The following is a 26,168-nucleotide window of genomic DNA, read 5'->3' on the forward strand; positions in this document are numbered from 1 at the left end:
GTCGTAGTTTCCGACTGAGACGCATACATTATTATCATTAATTGTAAAAATCAAACAGTGTTAAGCTATCATACATTCGCATTTCGCGATGAAATCAAGGATGGGTAAAAACGTCAAATATTATTACGTCACAACATTGCAGCAACAGGAAAACTGCTTGTGCAGGTATGCCGTAAGTTTAATATTTCGTGCAGAATACACTGCATGAATTTGACTAGTCTATCTTGATATGTATAGATGCCTGCTGTCTACGCGCGTCTCATCTTATCAAAATGTCGACGACAATATCAAAGAACTGCGATAGCAACAAAACCTATTTCTTTATTACAAAACAATACAGTTGAGAACTTAGGGAATCACATTGCCAAAATAGCGGAGAAATGCAGAATGATAAGGATAAATTAAAAGATGCGTAAATAGATGCTATGCGTATAGGCAGTCCAGTCCGCTCATGACATTCTGCAGTGGTATCAATTGGATACCGCTGAGAGGTTCCAGAACAACACTTTTAAATCTAGAACGTGTTTCATGCTTTACATGTTGGATTCGCTTAATTATGTGCATGTTAAATTGTGATTTGTGTTATGCCACATGTGATGCATTGTGACGCAATGAAGTACGTGTCTCATCACAACGCTGAACGGAAGGATCGTCGCATAAGCTAAAAGTAGCATAAGTACTTGAGTAGGGACCTATAGCTAAAAAACAAATGGGGAAATGTTTATCCAAAGTGACATGTGGCCACTAGCTGCGCTCGCGGTTTGACTGTATTTCGTGTTGTTTGTTTCTGTGACGTCAGAATTGGTTGTATGCAATGTAGCTAGATGCATGTTCTTTAAATTCTCCATTTGCTGAAGATTGCCTTTGAAGAGTGTCAGCTCGATAAGCTTCGGGTTTTATTATATTTCTGCCATGAATATATTATTAAAATGCTGTACCCCAAAGAGTCTCTCCAGATTCTAATGTGGCGTCACACACACACCTTGACCTAGGCTGTAAATAGCGTCGCTCAATTACAAAATCTGGATGGGGCATACGCGCATTCGCCAGCGTTGACCACGCCAATCATGCTTGTACAATGTACACGGTACAGGACATATATGTATTGCCAACAGTGGCAAATGACAACGCGTAATTCTGTAAAGAATCAGTCAGTGTGGCAAGAATTCAGTCATTCGCCAGCGCGTATAATATAGCGCCGTGAATTTTCAAAGTCGGCCCCAACTTGATATTCAAGACCTTGGATATATCGTTTCGCGTAAGAAGGAGAAATGCTTCCCCGTCGATTTCTTCGTTTAGAAACAAGAGACCGTAGTTTTCGCGACCGGTCAGTCTCGTGACGAAATTTGCGACGTCTTCCGAAGTCCATTTGCTCACGACAGAGCCGCGGATACCCGTCATTCCTGTTTGTACCAGAATTTTTTTACGTATTTGGGAAGAACTATTAAGTCGTTATCTTGTGAACCAACCTGGGATGTATTTTGAGCATTGATCCCAGTATTGCGACAGATGCTTGTCGGGAAATGGGGACCACGCGGTCGCGGTAGACACTGGGTATTTCAAGTTGCTTCCGTCAGTAATAGGAATGATATCTGGATTTTAAAACCAACGTATTTGTTTACATTTCAGTCTGCTATTGGCATTTAGATCGAAAACACCAGTAGATTGTGATGCAATGAAAAGATATAGGATAGAATCGGAATGACTATAGGGAAAGTCTATCAGTCTTCTTTGCCTACAATTAAAAATAAATCGGATAGAAGTGTGCACGCTGAATGAAAATGAAACATTTGAGCGATTCAAAAACTATTGAACGCTTAAAGACAGACTGAAGAAGTAAGTAAGTAGTAAGCATTGTGGTATTCCGTCAACGTTTGACTACAAGTTGAGTTGAAGACCGTAGAGCAGAACAGGAACGGCTCGTTTTCTTTTTCAGAATGACCCGCATCACAAGTACAAGATACAAATGTTCTTGTACAAATGTTCCGTGAAATAACTCTTGGCTTATTATTTGCCTTACATTAATACGAAACAATTGGATGCAGCGCTCAAAAGATCGGAACGTTACATTTCAGTGTACAGTACACCACACATGGGTTTACGAATTACTATGGTTATTATTATCAAATACCAACAAGATTTGCGTGGCTCAAGATTCGTAACTGAAAGAAAATGCAGCTCCACCTATGTTGCAATCATAGATCTACACACTGAAATTACATAGGTAGGCCATGATGTATTTACAAGATTTCCACCATAGCGTAGGGCGCAAATCAGTCCATCGGTACTTTCTGGTACCAAATTTTGCTTTCACACCCATTCCAATGGATGAAAACTTGTTAGGTACACCAATCATTATGGAGATCCAGCAGTGTAGTGGGTTCTGTACACGTGTGCGATCTTCTTGCGCCTTTTGGGCTGGTATACATGAAAGCAGAACCCACTTTCCCTGGGATATATCTACATTCGAAAGGGTGTGAGGGCAATATTTTGTACCAGAAAGTGCCGTTCACCCGATTTGCACCCTATACGTTACGTTGGCGATCGGAGAAATACACGATTTTCGTTTACAATGATACGAAATCTAAATATTCATATCTAAATGCGCATATACTTTTCTTAGGTTTCTATATTTGATACTGCATGAAAAGTCGATGCTGTATTGTCGTTATATATATATAACATATCAACCCACCTTCAACTTTCGGCTCTTTGTGGTGCCGCTCTATTTTAGTGGGAGGTTCATAACAATTAGATGACGGACTGCTATGATCTGAATCGGCCTCTCCCTTTTCGCCTATTGGATAACAAATAATAGTAATTGAATTGGATTATATTCTATGTTGGAAATTAATGATCTCAAAGTCACAATTACCAAGCGTGTCGTACGCAGAGTTTCTCGATTCCCTTCGTTGATACGAACGCCGACGGTCCCCGACAGTACTGGAGCTGAATGACAAATAATTTATAACGTTAAAGATTTTATGTAACGATGCCAGCTGTTAGCATATATAATTGGAGATATCTCACAAATGCTACTATGATTCAGAAGTACAGTTCTAATACATCCATTCATATTCAGCCTATATTTAATTCCTTTTATATTGAATAAGCACAAAAGAAATCTGCAATACACACTTGAGCTTCTCTTTATCGCCGGAAAAATTCGCGATCCTTCTGCTCATCAGTGACGAAGGTTTCGGGCCTCTGCGTGGCATGATCCTATCCTAAAATTCAAGACAGCATCGTATGTATTTGTAAGGTTGGAAGCAGCATGACGTCGGTACCTGTATGGGATAGCTATCTAAATTCTTTGCAGAATATGGACAACCGTATTCGCTGTGATGTCCGACGAACTTCGAACCCTTGATATGTCCGATTCCGCGGCAACCAAGTATCGGACAGCCTCCGTGCCTGGAAGTTTTCAAACTGGCAATTAGTCAACGTTCCACGGTAACTCGACCGCATGAATACACACCAAGAGGTTTTTTCCTCTTCTGTTATATTTGGCTGTAACGGATGCCCGGTCTTTTCGCACCACTTTACCGGATGCAAATCGGGACTATCGACGTCGATCCAGTAATCATACAATTCGTCCCAGCCATCGAAATGAATCTTTATTAACACAAGATGCTGTTATGGCCTGCGATTATTGTTAAAGTCAGTTCTTATCACCTTTATCTGGTAGTGATTCTTGTCGGCGACGGAGGCAACCCGAACTAGTATCGGATTCCGCTTATCCACCACTTCCAAACGCATCCCTACAATGATTAAAATTGTAGAGACGAAAATTGCGTTCGTCGCTCGTAATTAGAACCGCAATACCGCGCCCCACCAGGACGGTCAGCAACACAGTCACCAACATGATCAGCTATAGCAGTGGTCGGGAACCTTTTTTGTCCGAAGAGCCATTTTAGTCCTATTTTCCCCATGTTAACTCCCAAAGAGCCATACATGTCAATCAACTGTTACGTCATAATCGAAAATTCTGTGACGTCATCGTAGCTCCAATTCGAACTCAGTATACATGGGATTCGTCGTGCGGGTCACATTTCTCTCCAAAAACTCGTACTAATCATACTGGTTGTCTTATTTTAGCATGCGAAATTTTAGGTACGAGAACGTAGGTTGTCGAGATCCTCCTTTTAAATGCGAGAATCTATGATCACATTCGTAGGCTGGACCCAACATGGTCACTACAGAAGTGTATATGCCCATTGCGCACCCACTCTAAGCTGTGATACATCAGTGACGTCGAGTCAGCGGAGGCAAGTGAGGCAGTATCTCACCTATCGTCCGTATGAGTGAACGAAAATTGTGAAACCTTCAATTACTATTGGCATTTTCAATCGATGTTCATCAATGACAAGATTTTGAACATTTCCTACCAAAATCCCACAATTTGCATATTAATTGTTCGGAAATAAAGCGCGAAACGAGAGGTAAGGGACCATTGATAATGCACTTCATCGTAAATAGCTTAGAATTTTTAATAACTGATATTAATCGGATCTAATTGTCGCACTGATTCCGAAAATCTAAATACCGATCGAATTGTCAATTCTCAAAAGTATTCGGTGGTAACACGTAACGTTGCGCCACACGCCTACATTAGATCACCAGTGGTATCAAAGCTACTAACCAATCAATAAGAACGTGGATATAGTTATGACATTGTTTTTAATTCTAGTTTATAATTGTGAATGTAACGTCCACGGTAGTTCATTTCGCGCCGTAGATCAGGAAGATAATGTGTATTGAAAACTGCGTTGTCATATGGGCGTCGCTATGTCTGCTATTCTCTTTCGTCAATCAACGTATCGTGCAATCTAGGATTTCGAGTCGGGTACATCGAATTCACGAGTGATATTGGTCGCGAACGCGACAGTAACCTAAATTTGTGGATTTTGAAAATAGGGCTCCTGGTCCCTAAACCTGAAGATGGTATTGTCTTTACTTCTCAAAGACATGTTTATACTGCCACGAGAATAATTATTCTGGCCGTGATGAAAATTTACTAACAAGTTGTTGCTATATTGATCAATTCAGTACAAAAAATATAAATTTGTCAAAGAGCCATATCTTATACCCAAAAGAGCCATATATGGCTCGCGAGCCATAGGTCCCCGACCACTGAGCTATAGGTTCGCTCGACCTCAGAGCTGGGTTCATATTTGTAAGAGTATAACAGTATAGGCCTAATGCTAGCAGAGACTTTCATGACATATATGTATATGTCATATCCAGAAAGTCGTGGAATTTCAATGGAATTATTATGCCATTAGTGAACTCTGATTAATTCACTAAATATAATAGCTAGAGCGTATCCGACTATATCCGTACGTAGGTTTTTGTCTTGTATAATAATTTCAATTTGACTGGGCATCAAAACTCGGTAACGTCATAGACTATTTTGTTAGTGAACAAGAAAGTAATTATGTTGGCAATGATTTCGAACATTTTTGAATCAAATGAAGTCGCGTACTCTCCTGTGCTGAATTCTGTGACGATACATTTCCGTGCAATAGTCTCTAAATCTCAAACCAGCCAAACGGTACACAAACGGTGCAATCGCCAAAGAGCCAAGGCACTACATTTGTCAGTTACACATACATTCGAGAAACCGCTGGATGCAAGCAGGTTTGCCAGACCGAAAATAGGTTCACATACCCATCATGGTGATTTTGACTACGCACTGACAAATTGCAATAATCCGATGCATCCGAAAGGATGCTTATTGCAATTCCATCGACTCGAAGTTGCCGGTCCATCAACGAATAGGCCTACTCACAAGAGAATATCTGTGATTCTCCCGTGTAGTCTATCGAAACATTGTAGGAATGAAAGTCCCGCTGAACTCGACGTACTGATGACCCCGGTTTTCGATAAACGAACTTTAAGGACACTATTGTCGTATTATACTCACCGACTTCAAAGAGGTGGTATGTCCGGGTTACAAAGGCCTCCGAAGTAGCAGCCCGAGAATTTGTTCCTTGCAAATACTCGGACCATTGAAATAAATCTTCCAAACTGTATTCTTCAAACAAAAAAACACAAAGGCGTTTGCGCTGACTTTGCTTGTAAGAAAATCACATAATATCTAACCATGCGGAACCGAAAGCGCTTTGTCATTATCGTCGCACCACCCTGTCGGATGGATGTAGTTCGACTTGCTGTCGCACCAATAGTCGAAGTTGTGATTCCATCCGTCGAAATGTATCAGTATACGGTCGTCGATGATGTCAGAGACTGTGGCCACGCAAGTGAATTGCGGGTTGGATTTATCAATCGCTTCCAGCTTGTCGCCGATTTCAAACAACGAATCCCGTTGGAAGCATTGCTGCAAACATAGGCTTTGTATTATTGAGCAAGTTGGAATATCGGTATCGTGTGAAATGACCGAACTAGTCGAAACACCGTGAATAGTGTGAACACTAACGCCACAACAAAAACAACAACAGCAACCAAAATGACTATACCTTTAGCCCGAGTAAAACCAGCGACACATAACTCACTATCAAACAATTGCCATTACTGAAGTCATCAAATATAAAAAAACTGTGATGCTAACGGTATTGCGACGTGGTTTCCGGGCCTTGACTAAGGCTGGGCATTTGGGCAAGCACCCGAGTGAGCCTAGTGATTCTATACGAATCGACTGTTGGGCTTGGAGTCAGAGATGCCACTGAGATATTTTGGAAAAACCCAGATTTGGACGTTAAAAAAACCCAGAAAAACCCAGATCCTATATTTCACTCAAATTTTTATGATATAGCTTTAAAACAGTGACTGAGAGTCATCAATGACAGTTATACGGACATAGAAGAAGTTTTAGCTATTGAAATACCAACGGTTCATTTTCATACTGTACATGTTGCTCAGGTAAATGAGCAAATCCATCGAAATATGATGTTTTCCTCTCGACACATTGCTTGCTACGAGGCATTCGGTATGGGGGGGGGTCACGTAGTGTGAGTAACAATCCTAATCCCCATCCATCGTGAGGATGATTTTAGGGTAGTTCCAGTGATTGCGGGCTGACCAGATAGATTGAAAATAGCTTTCGGTTCATTAAACCTGGGACAAACACTTCTATCTGGGATGTTTAGTCGAAAAAGAAACAGCCAAATCATGAAATTAAGAGTACATTTGAATTTAACAAACCCCTCTCCCTCTGAATAACTGGCCCGGGTGCCCAAACTGTCTCTCTTTGACTGTCCCTGTTGGAAGTGAATATACTCTGATGTCAACATGGTAAATTAGTTAGATCAACATTTGGTCTTTTCATGAGCATTAATTGCATACTTTACAGCAGTTACATGCTATTTACTGACACACAACGAATTTGTTGCAGCGCTGGCATTCAAGTCCTAAATCATTTTGAATTGTCAAACAACTGCTCCAGAGTTGCCCTGTTAACATGACTTTCTGCGACCTATTTTCAGTAATCAATGAAGCTCTATCGCATCAAGCCCAAGACCTCTCATTTTATTGGTAAATGGGTCTGACTCTGCCGTTTCAATCACAGTGGAATCCGTCGACATTATAAGATCTTACTAATCTAATAATCAATTTTGCGCCGTAAAATTGACCTGACAAACATGATGTTGAAAAAACCCAGATTTCAAGCACAAAAACCCAGAAACCCAGGTGATGCTCGAAAAACCCAGATCTGGGTGGAAAAACCCAGGAGTGGCATCTCTGCTTGGAGTTGAGTCGATTATTCTAGTATCGCTCATGATGACGTCATAATAGTATGAATGTCATGGAAAGTTCAGATAAGTACCTCTTATGACACCACAACGAAATACATGGCCAATTCTGAAAGGCATAAAGATGATTTGTTATTTATTCGGTCATACCAACTTCATCGGACAATGCTGTGTGTTGATCATGACTTCACAGAAATATCATTTCCGCTAACGTGCGTTGCGTATAGCTTCGTATACTACATGCATGGATGTTGTGATACGACCAATTGGGGTTTGAAAGTTTCAAGTTTTCAGCGTCAAAAGTTTAATTCTCGTTGTCGAAATGATGACTGTCAAGATAGCGTAATTGAGGACCGCTCGGCTTATTGGTCGGCTGGTCGTGTCAGGCCAAACCCCTAAAACTGGTATCCGCGGCTTCCCCGCTTGGCGCCCAGCATTTCCGGGATAGCATTATTGGATGGTGCAAGACTTACAAGACCATATTAGCACCTTTCTTGTCCAGCGGCTTATGCATAGACCTTGTGTTGCTAGGCTACATGAACCGGTGTATATATGCCGAAGAAACATCTAGGACAACAATAAGAACGTCCTATTCCTAATACAACTCTTAGTGGAAACTGGAAAATGGCGTATAATTTCATTACTGCTCATCCCTAGTCATAACGTTAGGAAAAATGTTTTAGGTGCGAATGACAAAATACAAGGCAGAGTGTGTGTGTGTTTCGCGGTTGAGAAAGCAATTTGGTTCACTTCAAATTAGACTGATAGTCAATGTTTCTAACACAGTGCCTTACCGAGATATCCTCCCGGAATTTATCTTCTCCACTGAGACTTTTTCCGGTGGTGGATGCGTAGGAAGGCCAATGAAAAGTTGCTGCATCAAAATCTGCAATTACGAAAATACATTATATTTCAACGCGAGTACCCTAGCTTTTCGCAAACAATTTTTCTCCAAAACCGCAACGAAACACCTCGAAGCAGCAATATGTTTGTATCAGTAGGCTATTGACAATTAAAATGGGTTTGCGCATTACAATATTTCATCTCAGGCGTTGCTGTGAGTCCTGAAATTTTAGCAGTTTTAAAGCGAAACTTCATTATGATTTCCCTAATTAAAAAATACACTTTAGGATATCAACCATTTTCCAAAATTTGATTGCGATTCCTTGTTCAATAAAACTTATGTCCGTTAAATACTTGATTGTTTATCGAAATTGCTAATTTACGTCGAAAGCTCGTATAACAATGACTTTTATTGGTGGGTTAGGAAAAGAAAAGGGACGATGCGTCATTTTCTATCGTGTTTTGAGTAATGATTAATCACTACGATCTTTGATTACAATATCATTTAGAACAGGGGTCACCAACACGCGGCCCGCGGGCCGCATGCGGCCCGCGGCCTGATTTGGAAAAAATTCGAAGAACGCTTAGTGAAGCATTTTGAAATGCTAAAATTGATATTTTTGTTGTTGTTCAAAGTAAAGCCATTCTACTGTGCCCAATATCACTATTCCTCACTAGCTGATATACGACTTCGGCATGATAATATCATTCCATGGAGGAAGAATTAGCTGGTATGAATGGGCATATTGCCTTGACGTGCACTGGTCCACCACTGCCGAGACCTAGACCCGTGAAAAACGACTTTGGGCTCTCCAAAAGACCATGCTTTACGAGGAGATCGTTTTCCAGCAAGTAGACTACCGTGTCTAGCTGACCCAAATATCGATTCTTTAATCCAGGGGTGGCCAATCTGTGACAGTAGAAGGAAGATTATGCGGCTGCCGACATTTAATTCAATTAGGATGTGTTGGCGGCCGTCAATATGCAACTTGAATTTACGAATTGACTCTCGACAAATCTGATGGGAGGTCAAGAAATAACTGCATGCAACAAAGGGGACTAATAATAATAATAAGAAGAAGAAGAAGAATTGACCCAACCAAAGATGCAGCACAGCATTAATAACTTCCCTAAGTTTTCGAAGACAACCCCTGCATCAGCTCTAGCGGTGAATCAGATCACATTGGCCGAAAAAGGATAAAAATTTTATAGTGATATATGAAACTATACTAATATTTAATGACGAAATTCACCCATGAACCTACAGGTCTTATCCGAGTAACTCTTTTTATTGTGACGATTTCGGTGCGCACAGTAAGTCGATATGCGTAAATATATTAGTCCGGACTGTACCGGCGATGGACATGGACTGGACAGTCTAACGTGGGTATTTTCCATTTGGCCCGCAGTTAGTTCACTACGACTATGCACCGGAATGCGGCCGCAGGCTATTTGAGTAATTGAAATCCGCCGTGAATAGGAAACAGGTCCGCCACCCGTTTTATTTGCGCTACAGAGTGTTGTCAGGTATCGTGCACAGCTCATAGTTCAAAATATAATGAAATTGATGATCTTGATATTTTTTGTTGGATTTGTGTTTGTTCAATAAAATATTATTTCTTTTGTGGAGACTATGCTCGTCGCCCATGCTAGAGAGCACAGCATTGTACTAACGTAGAGTTATCAGACGTGGTCGTTAAACTGCGTTGCCTACATTAATCTCGGTATTGATGTCATGCGGCCCGCGGCCTCTAGGAATTTTTAAAAGTGGCCCGCGACCCATTTTAAGTTGGCGACTCCTGATTTAGAAGATATCATCCATGCATAACGGCTTGAAACGTCAACGACTTGAATTGATTTGATCGTTTGTATCTGCCGATAATAAACTGAGAGTGGCGTCGTTTGGAGTGAGCCTGAGCACTCACTGCCAAACCGAAAAAGGACTCTCGATATCGGGGACTCCTACGAAGTGTGTTGGGTGTATTAGGTTGGTTTGTGGTATTCATGGTGTTCGTCGACTACTATGGTCATTTACACCAAGCCGATATTCTTTTTATTTTCCGTAACTGCCGACTTATAGCACGGTGTATTAGGTGAAGACTGTAAATGAAACATAAAAGGCGATTCTTTTATCGGACAACAAAGCTCAGAAGAAAGTTGATCTAATGGCGAATGATTTAGAAGAGAAGGTAATACCCGAAGTTAACGTTAACTCATTGTTTCTTTCTACTTGAGTTTTTGAATCAACAGATTTTCATCAGCAGCTCAACTAATGTTCTTTGTTTAAAAATGTGAATGGATAGCAGCGTTTTTGAGTACATTTGAAACCAAAGATGTAGCCCAGTAGCATATAGGTCAAATATGTCATAGTTCAAAGGTCGAAGATTTTTTGACAACGAGAACACACGTTGAAGAAATTTGTGTGGTCTATGTACTGATTGTGCACCACAGGTACCATTCATTTTAGATTCCGAACGCCCACTGCTTATTCATCGTGGAAGATTAGCTTCAAAAACCTCGCGTGCCGGTCGTGAATGGGCCTCTGATGTCGTCGCTGAATGCGTCAATTAAATTAAAACAGCGCATTAAATACTCCAGTGGGCCAGACGTTACTTGACGATCTAAGTTAGGAACATAAGCAACTTCCCTATACTACATCGAAGTATATGATAACTGTCAAGACGCAACCTTTTAGCTAGGGTATTCGATCTTCCTGGACTGATAAAGGTATTTCCGGAAACAAAACAAAAAAGAACTGGCAAAAGATTTTTTGAAAACGTTAAGTTCTTTCTTGCTTGATATATTTAATGGATAATTTTGAAGCTTTGAACAAACTGAATTTAAAAAGTCAAGAAAAGAATAAAGATACGATTCAATTTTTGGACTTTATACGTGATCAATTCCAGGATGTCTCTGTGAATGAATTCTGGATTCGAGTGTCCTCATCATATCCACAAATCAACTTCAAAAGTGTTCTGACCTATATTGCCTTCTACCACAACGTGATTGTGGGAGTCATCATTTTTACCCATGTTCAACATGAAGTCTAAAAGCCTGCCTTGGTTTTGCAACTGGCATACGCTGCTCAGTCTCATTGACTGCACCAAAGTATTGTGGACAACATACAACCTCCTCATCAAATTTGAGTGAATGTTTAATCTGATTAATTTATTGTGTTGTCGAAAATTGCCGTTTTTCATTGAACGTTACTGATGAAGTGGGTCGGGAGCATAAATGTAGGAAAACCCTTGGGTTGGTTCTTGACTAGACGGAGCTGACCTGTGCACCTTATGACATCACGAATAATCCCATTTTAATCGGTATACCCTCCTTTTTTCCCTGGTTACGCGCTTGCAGACCTTCATATACTTTCAAAAAGTTGCGTTTAGGATAGCGCGGGCATATTTTCAAACTGAACATTGTCTTGTAAAGGTTTCGTGGTTATATTTTTCGACTACGTCTATTTGAACTAAACTGATTTTAAATATAAGGAATTCAAATCTTTCAGGGGATATTTGAATACGCGGGAGACAAATATGGATTTGCTTTGCCTCCTTTATCACAGTGATGTAGTATTGATGTTTCGTAGCGGCGTTTTTATGATAAATAGTGTCATGTGTAATCGGCCGCAACAAGTCGGGAACTCGACTTGAAATGATTTTAAATCATTTACATGAGTAGGCCTACTTTTTTAAATCTATAATAAGGTGTAATATTACTTTCATTGTCACTTTCGTGACAACAGTTATTACAAATCATACGTTCGTCACCACAACCACTCAGGAATTAACTCTTTAAATACGCTGATTTTGAATTTACTTTTTGGTGGGTGTAGGCTCCTGCCCGTGCTCTCACAAAATCCGCAAGGAAATATTAACTTCTCATCCGCATTCACCCAGAAATCGTGGAGAGTTGCGTAACCCTCGAAGTGTAGTCGCATGCGATATCCTTTCACCTGCAACGAGCATCCTTCGTATGGTGTACTTATCAAGAAAAGGAAATTAAAAAGATATACTTCAACCACGGACACAGCGCATATCAAAGATTGATGAAGAGGATCGACGCTTTCCAACAAATCCCCAACAGAAAACTTCATTTCAGTCGTTGGAAACGGCTGAAAAAGCAAGAAAGCGCATGATAGCCGTTTACGCGATGAATTATCTGACTACCAAAAGAGGATGACTCTCCAGGTCCTACTGCACCAAGAGACTCAACAGAAGTGACAGTTGTATTCCGACTAACACAGAGCGCAATAATGAGACGCTTTTGCACTGGCGAAGACACTTGGACTGAGTTCTATAAATGTCCTGTATCTAGGGTTGTGTTTAAAACAAAATGGCCCTTGTTTAAAACATGTTTTGTTGTTTTTTCTAAGCCATGACGACACGCATATTCAATTGTGACGTCATAGTGGATTGATATTCACAATTGAAAATATATCGTAAATGTAGCTCCTATGATGAAATATAGGCTTACAACCCCCGTCATATACGGACCAAATATATCTTTAACCAGGACTACATCGTCTTGTACCATTTGTACGGTCGGTGGTCATCTTCAGCAGAACATTCATTCCGTACCAATGATCTATATCTACGTACTATTGCTGTGAAACGACTATTTCGAGGGTTCCAACCATCCCATATCGTATATGTCGGCTATATCGGGTGGTAATCGTCGTCCTTAGGCTCATACAACATGTTTTTGGAAAGTATTTACACAATTACGGCATAATTATACAACTACAAAAACACATGTTTTTAAAGGCCTTTGTTTAAAACACTGTTTTAAACAGAGTGTTTTAAGCAACCATTTATTTTAAATGCAACCCTATCTGTATGGTTACGGATGAAAATTGGCGGCCTTATTAAAAATAAAAACAATCGTTCCATATTAAAGAATTCAATCGAAATAAGATTCTCGTTTCAAAGTGATTTCAGAAATGTTTTGGGATCCTTTCCAGCTTACGCCCCCTCCCATTGGGGGTTTGGGTTAGGAAATTACGGCCCTGGGTAGACTCAAGGTGAAGGAAGCTTTTGCTGTGTCACCAACAAAATGAAATGAAATGACGCAATGAAAAAGCCTCGTCGATTCGAAAATACATGTCAAAATCCATATGCCGCCGTCTACCCTACAAGTTAGCTGTCGATGAGTAGCCAATTATTATTATTAATATTCTAACAATCTAGATATAGGAGTCATCCGATTTACATTAACCTATTCTATCAATTATACTTATGTCATCACATATATGACACCGGTAACGTAAAGACGCACGACACTCACCTCCCTTCCCGTCACATCCAAAAATGCATCTATCGGAGCTGGAGTCGCGCTAATAGTTTGTAAGTATACATCCCAATCGAACACCTGGAATGGTGGAAGATTACGGAATTTATGCAGTATAGAATCACATCAAATCGTCATTACGACACAATATCAACTATAGGTATCATATCAAGATTATCAACCATGATGCCTAGGGTTTTTAACACTGTGACACCGAACGCGTGACGACGACGAACTGATTATTAAAAAAGTATTATTCTTCCCTATTTTAATGGCTATGCGTCCACGGCCAGCCTAATATCAGCATCGCGTTAGCAATTATTTACGATTTTGTTTGAATGAGACGAATCATGTTCAAAGCCCAATAATCAGTACGTACATTGGTTGCAAACGACAATTGCGAGTAAATAAAGAATCGATGCATTCCGAAACATCTGTATGAGCTTTGGGCCAATCATAGTAAAGGCATCGTACACATACACATACATGTACATTATACGTACCGTCGAACATAGTAAACACATCGTACATTTTCGTGTACCATTTCCCCGTGCTTGCTGATCTCGAATTCACGCACCCCCAGACGGCATAGTGTTCATTCCGCTAGTGACCAAAAACAAGATGGGACTCTGGATGCTGTTTACGGGAATACAGGGAGGTTTTTATGCGACATCACTTACAGCCTTATGGTACTGAAACCCGGTGGTGGACAATAACGAAGTATACTTCCACTTCTCCATAATACTCAAGTAGGTTTCGTCTATACTTACACTTCTACTCACGGGGTTACGATTTTAGTTAGACTACAACCACTTCTGCTTGACAGTTTACAGTTTTTAGGCAAAGCTAGGCCCGGAGTACTTACTTTTATAGTTACTTGGATATAGCTACTTTCACTTACGACAATGACTAATTTGACTACCTCTTCTCAAAACCTCTAAATTATGCAGCGACACCAGACACTTATCCAGCACATTCCAGAAGTAGCTATATACAGTAGACACACACCTTTTCTGGAGACGACGCGTCGTTTTTCGGGAGAACAGAGTCTTTCTTCTCATATTTCCTACGAGGCTCATGCGGACTCGGGTTGACAGTTGTTGACGAATTGAAAGGACTAAGAGGGTTCACGTGATTGACCCCATGTAATGAGTAATTCCCGCTGTCGCTGAAATAAAGGATAGCAACGAATATAGTGGTTTAGCTTAACAAGATTCCCAAATTGCTCAACATGCCAACATTAAGAGAGTGACACTCATTATTTATTGGCTCGCCGTGAGTACCATCACCACATAAGAGTCGTAAGGAACATTTGCCAGAGGAATAATATTGCTCCCACATTATTCGACTTACTGCTGCACAGGTGGTCAGTAGCGAAGTACTTCTACTTGTTCCTAATACTCATATATACGTTTCGCCGACTTTTTCTTAGTTTATATATTAATATTGTTACCCGCCTATATATAAGTTATGTATGGAAAAATATATAATTGGATATGACTAACAAAAGAACTTGCGTTGTAATCTCAAAACAAACATAATAATCAACAACAGCTTGATACAATTTCTTTGTGTAAAGTTTAACGATACATTCGCAAGAACATTATTTTTCATGTATTTTATCTTAATATTTTACAGAAAATTATGTTCGTAGGGCAACTCATTGCCGTCGTTGGAACCATTGTATTACAATTTAACACGATTTAAGACATGAATGCTAGTATCTCTCTAATAAATTTGTCGTGTATCAACAAGTAACAGGCAAGGTAACTGTACAACATGCACATGGGTATCTGGGTATATTCACTTCCAACACGGACACTCAGAAAGAGACAGTCGGACACCCCCAAGCAATTAATAGTTAAAGGGGCTTGTTATCAGCACATTCGAATATACCCTGAATTACATGATTGCGCAATTTTTTTACTAAGCATGCCTGTAACATTTTCCCATGATAATTCAACCGAAAGTTACTTTCAGCTTATCAGATCACTGCATTGAAATGCCCGAACATCACCCTCAGAGGTGGGGATGAATGGCATTGTTTCGAACATTTGCGGTCCAAAATTGCATGGCGATATTCGAATATTTACAAAGACTAACAGAACATCTCCACTTCAAGTGCCTATATTCCGGGTATCAGTCAAACGAGAAATTTGGACCCAAGTGAACGCACTATCAATATTGAATTTTGACATTGTGACATTATGTATTTTGATACGTCACGGTGTGCACGTAGTGGCACGCCGTTGCCATAAATTTGCTTCCAAGCGCGTTATTTTATCCTGGCCACGCCTATATGGTCGGTAATGCTTGGGTGGTTTCTGATTTTTGGACAGTTCCGAACATAGTATATAGTGGGTGACGAATGGGCATTTAGCATTAAAACATGCGCTTTTCGGTGATATCGCACAGCAGACACAGGCTATATATCACAAAATGATTCTATTTTACCATTTGAATTATCTGTTCGAAATCTGATATAATATGTACATCGTTGGGGCATAGGGGTCTCAAACATAACTTCCGCAAAGCAATGCTCAGTAAATGTAAAATCGCTTATGTTTTATCCTGCACAGTGCACATTTCTATCGAAACTGGAGATTTGTAACGAGGAATAATTCCACTTAAATTGTATTCAAGATGGCAAATATCGAACATGTTCGTTCGTTCATATGCTATATTATAACTGCCCGACGGCAAGGTTCGGGTCACCGTTATTAACGAGTCTGTGACATCAACCCCTAATTCTGAGAAGGTAAAAATGTGCACACGCAGTTCAGAGGTTTCAGAAAAAATGGACCGAAGGTATAGTTACTTATTCACAAAGCCGAAAACTATAACCATAAACCGTTGTGCGTAAGTTACATAGTGCTCAAAGAATATAATTCAAATATCCGCGGTGGCACCGCATTATAACGTCTGACTCAAAAGTTCCCCCGGCCTTACAAAGCCATTTCTTCTATTATATTTATGAAATGTCCACTGTCGAAGTAAGTCAGTGAGTTGGTTCAATAACTTTTTTTATGTCTTGTCTGTGGAAAACATAATTGTGATTGATAGAAAATGAACCAAATTCGAAGAGTCCGCATTTACAGTTAAACCTCTGCTATTTCTAAAAGCACAAGCTTGTGGGCCAACGGCACATCGCGACTGAAACAAATTATGCATATGGCAATTAATATAGTCATGACCCGCAGGTTGGAGACGATGACTTTGTGTTTTATTAGTAATTAGTACTGTATTCAATCGGGCAATCATTGTATCTTTGCCAATTCCATTGCTTTCAAATAAAATAGTTCGTAAAAGAGATTCACTGTGGTCGGTAACATTAGATACTGTATGTTTAGACTTCAAACTGAAAAAACCTGATCTTGATTGCAAAACGACTCTTTTATATATGACTCATCTGGTCAGTCACTCCGTATCATTTTCACCACGAATGAATTTGTATACTCAGAGGCAGGTTTTAAGAGTAAGTTATATAGATTCTGGAAAAACATATAATGAAGTATATCAAGAAACTAATAAAGGCTACAGTTAACTTTATAAAACTTTTAAACACACCGTAGCAGCGAGTAATCTGTTTTGTCACACAAATCTGCACGTTGAATGAGTTTAGTATAGTGCTTTCATTCCACAGCTCTAAATGAATGACATCCTACTTATTGCATCAACAGACCGAACAATGCTTGGATTATTGCAAATATTGATGGCGCAAACGACTGATTCTTCTGATGATCAAATACGAGTAGCTGCTCCCCGCTGATATAAATATAAATATTATTTGCCTAAAAAGCTAGTTTGTCCTTCGATTTGAATATAAATAAATGCCCTGTAGTCTAGACAGGCTTTTTGTTGTCACTGTGTACATTCGTGACAAAAAGAAATGTAACCTGTAATTTACGTTACGCAAACATAGAATTGAATGGTAACGTTTGTCAGCGAGATGATATGATCATGCAGAGGATAAAGAAACATATCTCGAAGCAAATCTGGGAAAAGTCTTACAGTGTGGATTCGGTATTTCTTTTTACCGACGTCGTCATATTCAGGGCTTTCTGGTCGTCAAATGTGTCCGTTGCTATAAAGCCTTCGCGGTTTGCTCCCTCTGTCATGTGAACACAGTGCTTGTTTCTAAGCAATCGGTCATCCAAATCCCAGAATTGAAGGGTTGTGGTTATTTGGTTTTCATGGTGTTTCGACTACATTGGTCATTTTACACCAGGCCGATACTCTTCATTTTGATTCCGTATTTACCGACTTGTACCACGGACAACTTCTGGACACCGCTTACGTGGATCACGTGATGAGATTGGAGAGTTGTATTTCACCATATCGCCATCGAAGATACTTCGGCGATGACTAGCAAAACTCATACTAGACTAAAGCATTTCGTGTTGGAATTCCGTAATACATGAATGTAACAACGCACGCACATGTAGCAGGCTGGTAACTGGCATACACTGGCAGATAGCCTACCAGGTCACCGAACGAAATGAGCAGTTATTCGTGGATAGAGACTTGGGCATTTAAATTTCAATGGTATTGGATTTTGATTAGGACATGATAGTAGAAGTAAAAGAACGATAGCATTTAAAACAAATGGTTGTTTAAAACACCATTGTTTTAAACAAAGGCCTTTGAAAAAAATTGTGTTTATCAAGTTGTATAATTATGCCATAATTGTGTAAATACTTTCCAAAAAAACATGTTGTATGAGCCTGTACGGACGATTACCCCCCGATATAGTCGACGTGTACATGGGATGGTTGGAACCCTCAAAATAGTAGGTTCAGCAGCTATAGTACGTAGATATTTCGTCAAAGGAGCTATAGTTACCCTATATTTTCAATAGTAAATCCCAATCCGCTATGAAGTCACAATTGAATGCCGTGATGTCATGGCTTTGAAAACAAACAAAAAAACAAGTTTTCAACATGGCCCTTCTTTTAAACATGTTTGTTTTATATTGATAAGTCATTCTCATTGAAATTACCGTGCAAACTAAGGTATATACCTGGTTTCGATTCAGTTGGCTGCCTCCACTCTCCCAGTTCAAATTCCCTTGAATCGACATCTGAATCTCTTTTCTTAAAAGAAATGTCAGATACATCTCGGCTACAGTTACGCCGATGTGAAAACGGTCCGTGGACATAATGAGCATGCGACACTTCGGCACGCGACAATTGGGCATGCTATACATGAGCATGTGGGTTCAATTACGGGTTGGGTGTGGGTTAGGGTTGGATTTATGGTTGGGTCATTGCAGGATTGTACCCAAGTTACAAGGCTCCGAGTCACAAGTTAATATCACTTTTAGAGTTTTAACTCGAGTCAGGTCGAGTCATTTTCAATTCACCACCGAGTCAAGTCCTAGTCCAAGTATCGAGCAAAGGGTCAAGATCGAGTCACGGTATTATAGGGTTACCATATTTTGGAATCGTGAAAGGAGGACACTTTTTCGAAATTTTCAAACCCAGAATTCCGGAGAAAAAATCTTGAGAAAATGGCACATTTTTCTCACTTCGCGGTCGATTGACAAAAAAATGATTTACGGTATCTCACCCAATTTCACAGTAAATTTGACCAAAATTCTCAAAAAAAGGACACCCTATGGTATTATGACGCGATTCCGAGTCCAAGTCATTGTGTTGACTGCTCAGTTTCCAGTTAAAGTCTTGTTAAACCCACTTTTTATAGCTCTGTATGGTGATATCGAATGGTTAGCATTTATAATATATACAATATATTAATTCCCCCCCCCCCCCTTTAAAAGTTTCTGGTCGCATTTTCAAGTACCAGTCGTCAGTACCAATAAACGGAATCCCAATACTGTGGTTACTTCACTATTCTTCGAAATTACAATGAAATGTCGGTCTTGGCATGCTGGCCTACTGCTACTACTACTGTTTTTAGTAGGCCATGGTCTTGGTCGCCTGAGTCCCGAGTCATGCGCAATGACTCGAGCTCAAGTCTAGTCAAAACACAGATTGACTTGAGTCGAGCCGAGTCATTGCCGTATTTTGAAAAAATCGTGACTCGACTCGGACTCGAGTCATTACAACCCTGGGTTGTGGTTAGGCTTGGGGTTAGGATACATATAGGGGTTATTTTCAGGCCTATGCATCGGGTTAAGGTAAGTTTTTAAGTTATAAATTCCTAGGCTGAAATGACGCATGCTGAAGTGCCCCATGCTGAACTGACGTTTTCCATTGTGTCGCATGCTCATATGTCGGGCAACCGTGTAAACACGTATGAGCAGTGCGTATTTTATGCATAAAGTGATGAGTTTCATTCGCTCCATCAAAGATGTGATAGTCCGCGTGTATAATTATGATCAACTTACTTTGAAATCCTGGCGGTGAGACGCGCGAGTGCTTCCAAGGTTAATCGTCTCCATAATTACTTCGATGTCTCCCCTTTCGTTTTTTCTGAACTGTAATACATTTGTAAATGTAAATTTTCAGTGGATAGGTTCATTAACAAACGACGCGTACCGGTATACGTACCAGTTTATGCGTCTTCAATTTTTGGAGAAATATATTGTCAAGGCAGCTATAGCCGAAAACAGCGAACTATTGTGACGACAAATACGAGATGTGAATGGAACTACGTAAGAAATTGAAAGGTAGTCATATTCGTTGACTCTGAAGTGGTTTCGCATAATAATTCAAACAACGAAAACGGGCGTGGGTGTTGGTTTGGAAAACCATGTGGCCTATTTTCGGCGCCAGCTCAACATCTTATTCTCTAATGTCGGTTCGGAGCTGTCTTCTCTCGATTGCTATAGGGAAAATTTAAAGATTTTCTCTTTGAAAGATTGCGACGAAAACAGCGAAGAATAGGGATCTAAAATCCAATAGAAACATATCATGGATAAACACGACTAATTATGAGAGAGTTGAAGAAAATGATTCGCGATCTATTCTAGCGTCCGAGAAACCTAAAACGGTTTTCTGACTTATGGAAAAAGTGTATAGGCCCACATCGGATTAGCGAATGAACGCTTACAAAACTAACCGTTGACTCTGTGTAAATAAATCCTGTTGTCACAGGACTGCGTGCAATAATAACTACACGGCTCCAATGTAGCATTAGGAATCGGAGACAAGACATACAGAAGTCGAACTAACATTATATAGGGTACGATTGACCCACCCTAAATGTCTCAGTTTGAGCGATGAGATATGAAAGACGTAGATATGTTTCACGTGAAATTTTTGAACGATATGACTGATGCCACTTTCGAAAGAAGATGAATTCTTTCTGGAGTGGATCTAAATATCAATTTCAATGCAGTATGCAGACAACTCTCATTTAGTCACAAACAGTCATGCCATAGAGTCCGTTCAAGTGACCCATCAAAAATGAAAACTCAATAATTCAAGTCGGGTATATATATCGACTTTTCCATTAGATAAAATAAAAAAGGGCAAAAGAAAACTGGAAACAAAAGAACATCTCGATGTTTCTCGATGTTTTCTCAAGTCGGGAAGGAGTTTCCAAAGTTCGGTAGTTGATTTCTGTATGGTTATGACTCAAGTCGTCATTTGTCAGTCGTCACACATGACTGTTGCGCATGCTGATAGAGAGTTTTGTATCGGCTCACTATGAGTTGAAATGCACGTTTAGGTCAAGCTTGTCGTTTGTTTATAAACAGCTTAATCATATATTTGAGTTGATAACTCCTAAATAAATGCATAATTGTAAACATTCAGAATAGTTTCACGCGCGACTTAAGACGTATTACCACGTGTTACGCACTATCATCATAGTTTCAAATGGCCATACCTTTCACATGCGATGCGGTAGAGAGCTAGAATCTCCGCAGTTATCCGTAGATTTACGTTGTCTAATCATTTATCAACATCATAAATTCATTGCCGCGGGTTACATGGGCTGGAGGGTTGACGCGACATGCTGGCCAGAATGTCTGATTACTACAAATGCATATACGTTTATGTCCCTGCCCCCCAGACTTGGACAACTAGATAATTCTAGTTGTTTAATTTCACTAAATTAGAGCGAAATGTCAGTAATCTAATTCTAATCTAATTTGGAAAAGCTGAAAATTTACTAGTTGTCCAAGTATATGCTTGGATAACTAGATAATTCTAGTTGTCTAATTTCACTAAATTAGAGCGAAATGCCAGTAATCTAAATCTAATCTAATTTGCAAAGGCTGAAAATTTTATAGTTGTCCAAGTCTGCTGCCCCCTCCCAGGTTTAGTTTCGTTCCAATTGAAATACAACAGGATGGCAATAACCCTTACCAGACTAGAAAATTCACGCGTATCATGCGCTTCACTTAGCACGTTGGGAAGTGTTAACTTGGTGATCGACATTATTTTATCTATATAGCTGCACGCATACACAACAATATCATGAAGTAAAGAATGATTCTTTACAGTTTACAACATCATAACAATATTGAAAATTCAAAACCTCTCTATACCTACGGCAGTTCCCATTGCTATTTCCTCAATCCACTTTGAATTGAAGTATGTATAAAGTTCAAACTTTACAACGATACAATGGGCCACAACATGTAACAAAAGATATTGACATTCGATCGCCTTCCCATATACATAAAGTAGGCATGTAAATGCGCTCTCAACCAGGCCAAGTCTTCGGGTTTCATTTAGAAAGATGTCTGAAGCGTTATGGTCGATGTGTATTACAATTGCGACACCGCGTACGGTTTCATCGGCTCTTTGCCTTCATTGGCTCTTACAACGTGTGTATCAGGCTGTAAATCTCTGCACAATGGTAATATAAAACTGACTTAAGCAGCTGAAGAGACTGTCAACAACTTCACAACTCAACTAAAACCGTGGGATAAGCTTATGTTGCTAAGATATCGCTTTGCAGTGAGTGTCATTACACGCAACGCGACCTAACAATACATCCCATATTTAAAATTTCGTGAAGTCAGGAAAGTCGGGTGGTATTCCGCCCAGAATTACTTAAAAATCATTGGTTTCTACTGCCGTCAAGATATCTCTATAGAATTAGAACTAAATCAAAATTTTAAATCTTACGACCCAAGCTTGAGATTAAAAACCCACCCATCTGTGGAACACGTATGACGCGTCAATTGGCTATTAACTATATTCGATTTTAATGTAGCAACTAGCAATGTCATAATTGTTTGGGAATTGGACATCTGCAAATCCGCTCGCAAGTTTAGTCCGACCGCAAGTCTTAGGCAAGAAAAAGCTTTGGACAATTCGGCTTCCAGGTGGCGGATGAAGAAAATGGCAAGCAACTATCTTCCGTGATAATGAAAGGTGAAAATCTTTTATCGTTAAAACAAGAAACAAGTAGCGGTACTAATTCTTTATTATGCCACGAATATATCAGTAAAATTGAAAAATATCGATACTGCTGTTACTCAGGGCAAATCCCATGAGTAAATATATTTTAACACGCGCCGTAACGAGTTTCAGTAAACATATTGGTTGTTGTGATTACTCAGCAACCGCTACAGAATGGGTGAATAAACCGAAAGAATCCAACATAAGGTTGTTAATCAAAAGTGTGAGTCCTGTTCTAGAAAGTTACCGACTTAATGATAAAATGATTTGCTAACTCAATCCAAGCTCAGTTTATTAATGTCAACTATGAATATTATAACTGTGTTATAAACTTCGTTGCTTGAATGAGGAGAGGATGAATGTATAATTTCTTGTTATAGGACCATTTTCAGTGATTTCTTCTGCTGCGCTCACGTACGACTCTCATAAAGCTTGAGGCCTCGAATGGGACTCTGATAGTGAAAAAGTATGAGGACCGCTGCTTTTGCCTAGATTCTGGCCCCTCGGATGATATAGTCCCGGTCAAAGCTATTTTTGGTCAGTGTAGGACAGGAGTCGGGATTCTTTTTTGTCAAAGGAGTCACACTGGTCCTATATTTTCAATAGCAATTACCAATGATCCATGTAACAATGTCGATCAACTGTGACGTCGCAAATAGAGATTCATGACGTCATTACGACAGTAAATCACTGTATGGGATTCTTCGGGTGAGGAGTGTTTTATGCGTTAAGGACTAGTGTTATGTTATAACACACACACTGATTAAGCCATGTAGTCGGACGTCGTGTTGTCGCGGTGGGATTAGAGATGCAGGGACCGGACTATCACAAATGCGCTTTCCACTAAATACCTAACAATTGGTCCTTTAACTAATTAGTTAATCTGGGATATCGCAAATTAGAAAGTACTGATTTTATCACTAAATAAATTCGTGATAAGTATCTCTGAGAAACCAGTACTTGCTCAATTCTATACTATTATGTATTAAAAGGGCGGAATGTAAATCACTACGACCTCTGTCAGTTACCCAACGGCTAGTTTGTCGCGATGACAGATCTCAGTTCTATTGAAATTTTAAATATTACTGAAATCACCTAATAAATAAATCTATCGGAAACTTCTCAATTTATAAACATATTGGCTATCACTAGGTAGGTTGAGCCCAATTTCCCTAATGTGTTGCACGCAATGGAAATCATGGCTAAAAACAACAAAAAATAGTGTTTTCAAAATATTTGTTTTATATAAATTTTTGTTTAAAATGTAACCCTAGTAGCGGAGCCTAACGACAACACAGTGCCCAAGGCAAAATTCGGAGGGTCATAGGCGGCTGTTATTGATTCTCGCACTATAGCAACAAGCAATATTCACAAAATGAAAATATTCAACTCTGTCTCGCCATACCTTCAGATTACTTCCTGGCAGAGAACCAATCCCATTGCTCCAGTGTAGCCCCGTCGTTGCTGACAAGCCTTCGTCGTTCGCATCAGTTGACATGTCCACCTAGTAGTGAATTGAGATACACTAATTGACTTACTGTCACGACGAGGCGTATTTTGAAAAAATTTGGTTACCTGCCGTCGATCTGCTACGTCACTGATGGCGTCAGGGTCGGTTAGCACCGTATAGCCTTCCATTACCCAAATTGACTGACAATACAAAGCCATTATTTTCGAGAGAATATATTGAAATGAGTGAATCAACACAACCGTGTATTTGAACTGTATCGGTCCACTAGCGAGGATGTATTGTATGGTTGTATACTGAAAGATGAGTGGACCGACACAAATGTATTTCATTTCCCTAGTCGTGGTGGGTGAAAGTTACTGCCCGGCTTAGTTGCACTACAGTTTCATTACAGCAACTAGCAAATGCGGCGGCGTTACAATCGGCCTTTGTTGCTGTGTGCAGATCTGTATACACACTACACAGGTACACAGGGAGCGAGGCTTCCGCGAATTCTGACGACAGCGATCATCGCACGGATTGAGTTATGTCGACCGACTTTTTCCGAATAATTAGATGTTACTTTGTATCTATGTATAATCGTATATACGATTATATGTGACACAGAATGCGGGATGAGTCAGATAACCATATAACAGCATTTTCCAATTATAATCATAAGTCTTCAAATACATGAGAAATGAATTTCAGTCGTTTCCATTCTATTTTCTATATAATGACAGAAATCACAGCATGGTAATAAAATCCGCTCCGTACAAAGTTCAAATACCTTGACGTGTCGCATACCAAGACGATAACTCTGTATATATATATAAAGGCATTCTATAATATTGAATCTGTTATTTCCATAATCTTATGAATATCCTAGCGATGTCTCTTCGCCACCTTTCACGCTACATTCGGATATCTGCCTCTTGACATAGGCCTACATAAGCGTAATCGTTCACGAATTTCCTTTTATTGAATTACGCCTTTTCAACTCATGACGCGATCAGCTGTACAGTTGGAAACTGACATACACATAGCCTTAAAACCATCGTACGCCTATGCTACTTCTTATTGTCTACGCACACGCAAAAACCAAGACGACAGTGAATATATATCTCTTATCAATGGGGTTATCAAACACAAGACCATAAAAGGGTCATTTCGTTAAACTGACTACACAGGGATAAAAACTGCTGCATAAAATACAATACTGGGAGCAGTTAAATTACTTACGTTCCTCGTTCATCCGCTCTTGTGCACACACACTCGCGTTCTTGCTCGTCTCTAGGATAACGAAAGAATCAAACGGGTGCTTTAGCGTAGGAAATGTGACTAGTTTGAAAATGAGTGAGCAGTGAGAACTCTTTATTCCTATCGACGATGCTTCAGTTATAGCTCGGTGGTTATTGAAAATAACATACATTTAGAATAAAATATAAAAGTTGTGTAATGTGTAATTTCAAGTTATATATATACATTACATACTCTCTGGATTAACTAGGTTTATTAGTAACCACACAGAGATATCAGTAACAGATGCAATTTAGA

At 39.7% G+C, this 26,168-nt stretch overlaps 1 protein-coding gene across 3 annotated transcripts; it reads right to left on the reverse strand.

Annotated features, from left to right (window-relative positions):
• Positions 1-301: 301 nt before the first annotated feature.
• LOC145452204 (lethal(3)malignant brain tumor-like protein 4) lies at positions 302-25,980 on the reverse strand. Of its 3 annotated transcripts, XM_080330429.1 has the most exons (21): positions 25,854-25,945; positions 24,740-24,814; positions 24,570-24,668; positions 20,194-20,283; positions 18,865-18,937; positions 17,856-17,955; positions 14,853-15,012; positions 13,842-13,925; positions 12,571-12,669; positions 12,375-12,510; positions 8,507-8,598; positions 6,106-6,340; positions 5,927-6,037; positions 3,676-3,761; positions 3,479-3,615; positions 3,288-3,414; positions 3,139-3,227; positions 2,876-2,949; positions 2,696-2,797; positions 1,470-1,592; positions 302-1,403 (listed from the first exon to the last, which is right to left on the reverse strand). In XM_080330429.1, the coding sequence occupies exons 2-21, from the start codon at positions 24,800-24,802 to the stop codon at positions 1,168-1,170; spliced, it is 2,316 nt and encodes a 771-aa protein (XP_080186555.1). In that variant the 5' UTR covers positions 24,803-24,814; positions 25,854-25,945; the 3' UTR covers positions 302-1,167. The 3 variants fall into 3 exon arrangements, with proteins under 3 accessions (XP_080186555.1, XP_080186556.1, XP_080186554.1); XM_080330430.1 differs by lacking the exon at positions 24,740-24,814 and having other exon boundaries at positions 25,854-25,980; XM_080330428.1 differs by lacking the exon at positions 25,854-25,945 and having other exon boundaries at positions 24,740-25,834.
• Between the last annotated feature and the right edge of the window lie 188 nt (positions 25,981-26,168).

Source organism: Botryllus schlosseri, chromosome 12 (genome assembly GCF_051294905.1).
Source record: "Botryllus schlosseri isolate E-star chromosome 12, Bs_hap1, whole genome shotgun sequence".
Classification (NCBI taxonomy): Eukaryota; Metazoa; Chordata; class Ascidiacea; order Stolidobranchia; family Styelidae; genus Botryllus; species Botryllus schlosseri.

Coding starts and splice junctions, on each gene's coding strand:
- LOC145452204 (XM_080330428.1), bottom strand. CDS start 24,964: ATGAAATACATTTGTGTCGGTCCACTCATCTTTCAGTATACAACCATA. Junction 17,956..18,864: donor GCCAACTGAATCGAAACCAG/GTATATACCTTA, acceptor TTCACATGACAG/AGGGAGCAAACCGCGAAGGC. Junction 6,038..6,105: donor AGCGCTTTCGGTTCCGCATG/GTTAGATATTAT, acceptor TTTTGTTTGAAG/AATACAGTTTGGAAGATTTA.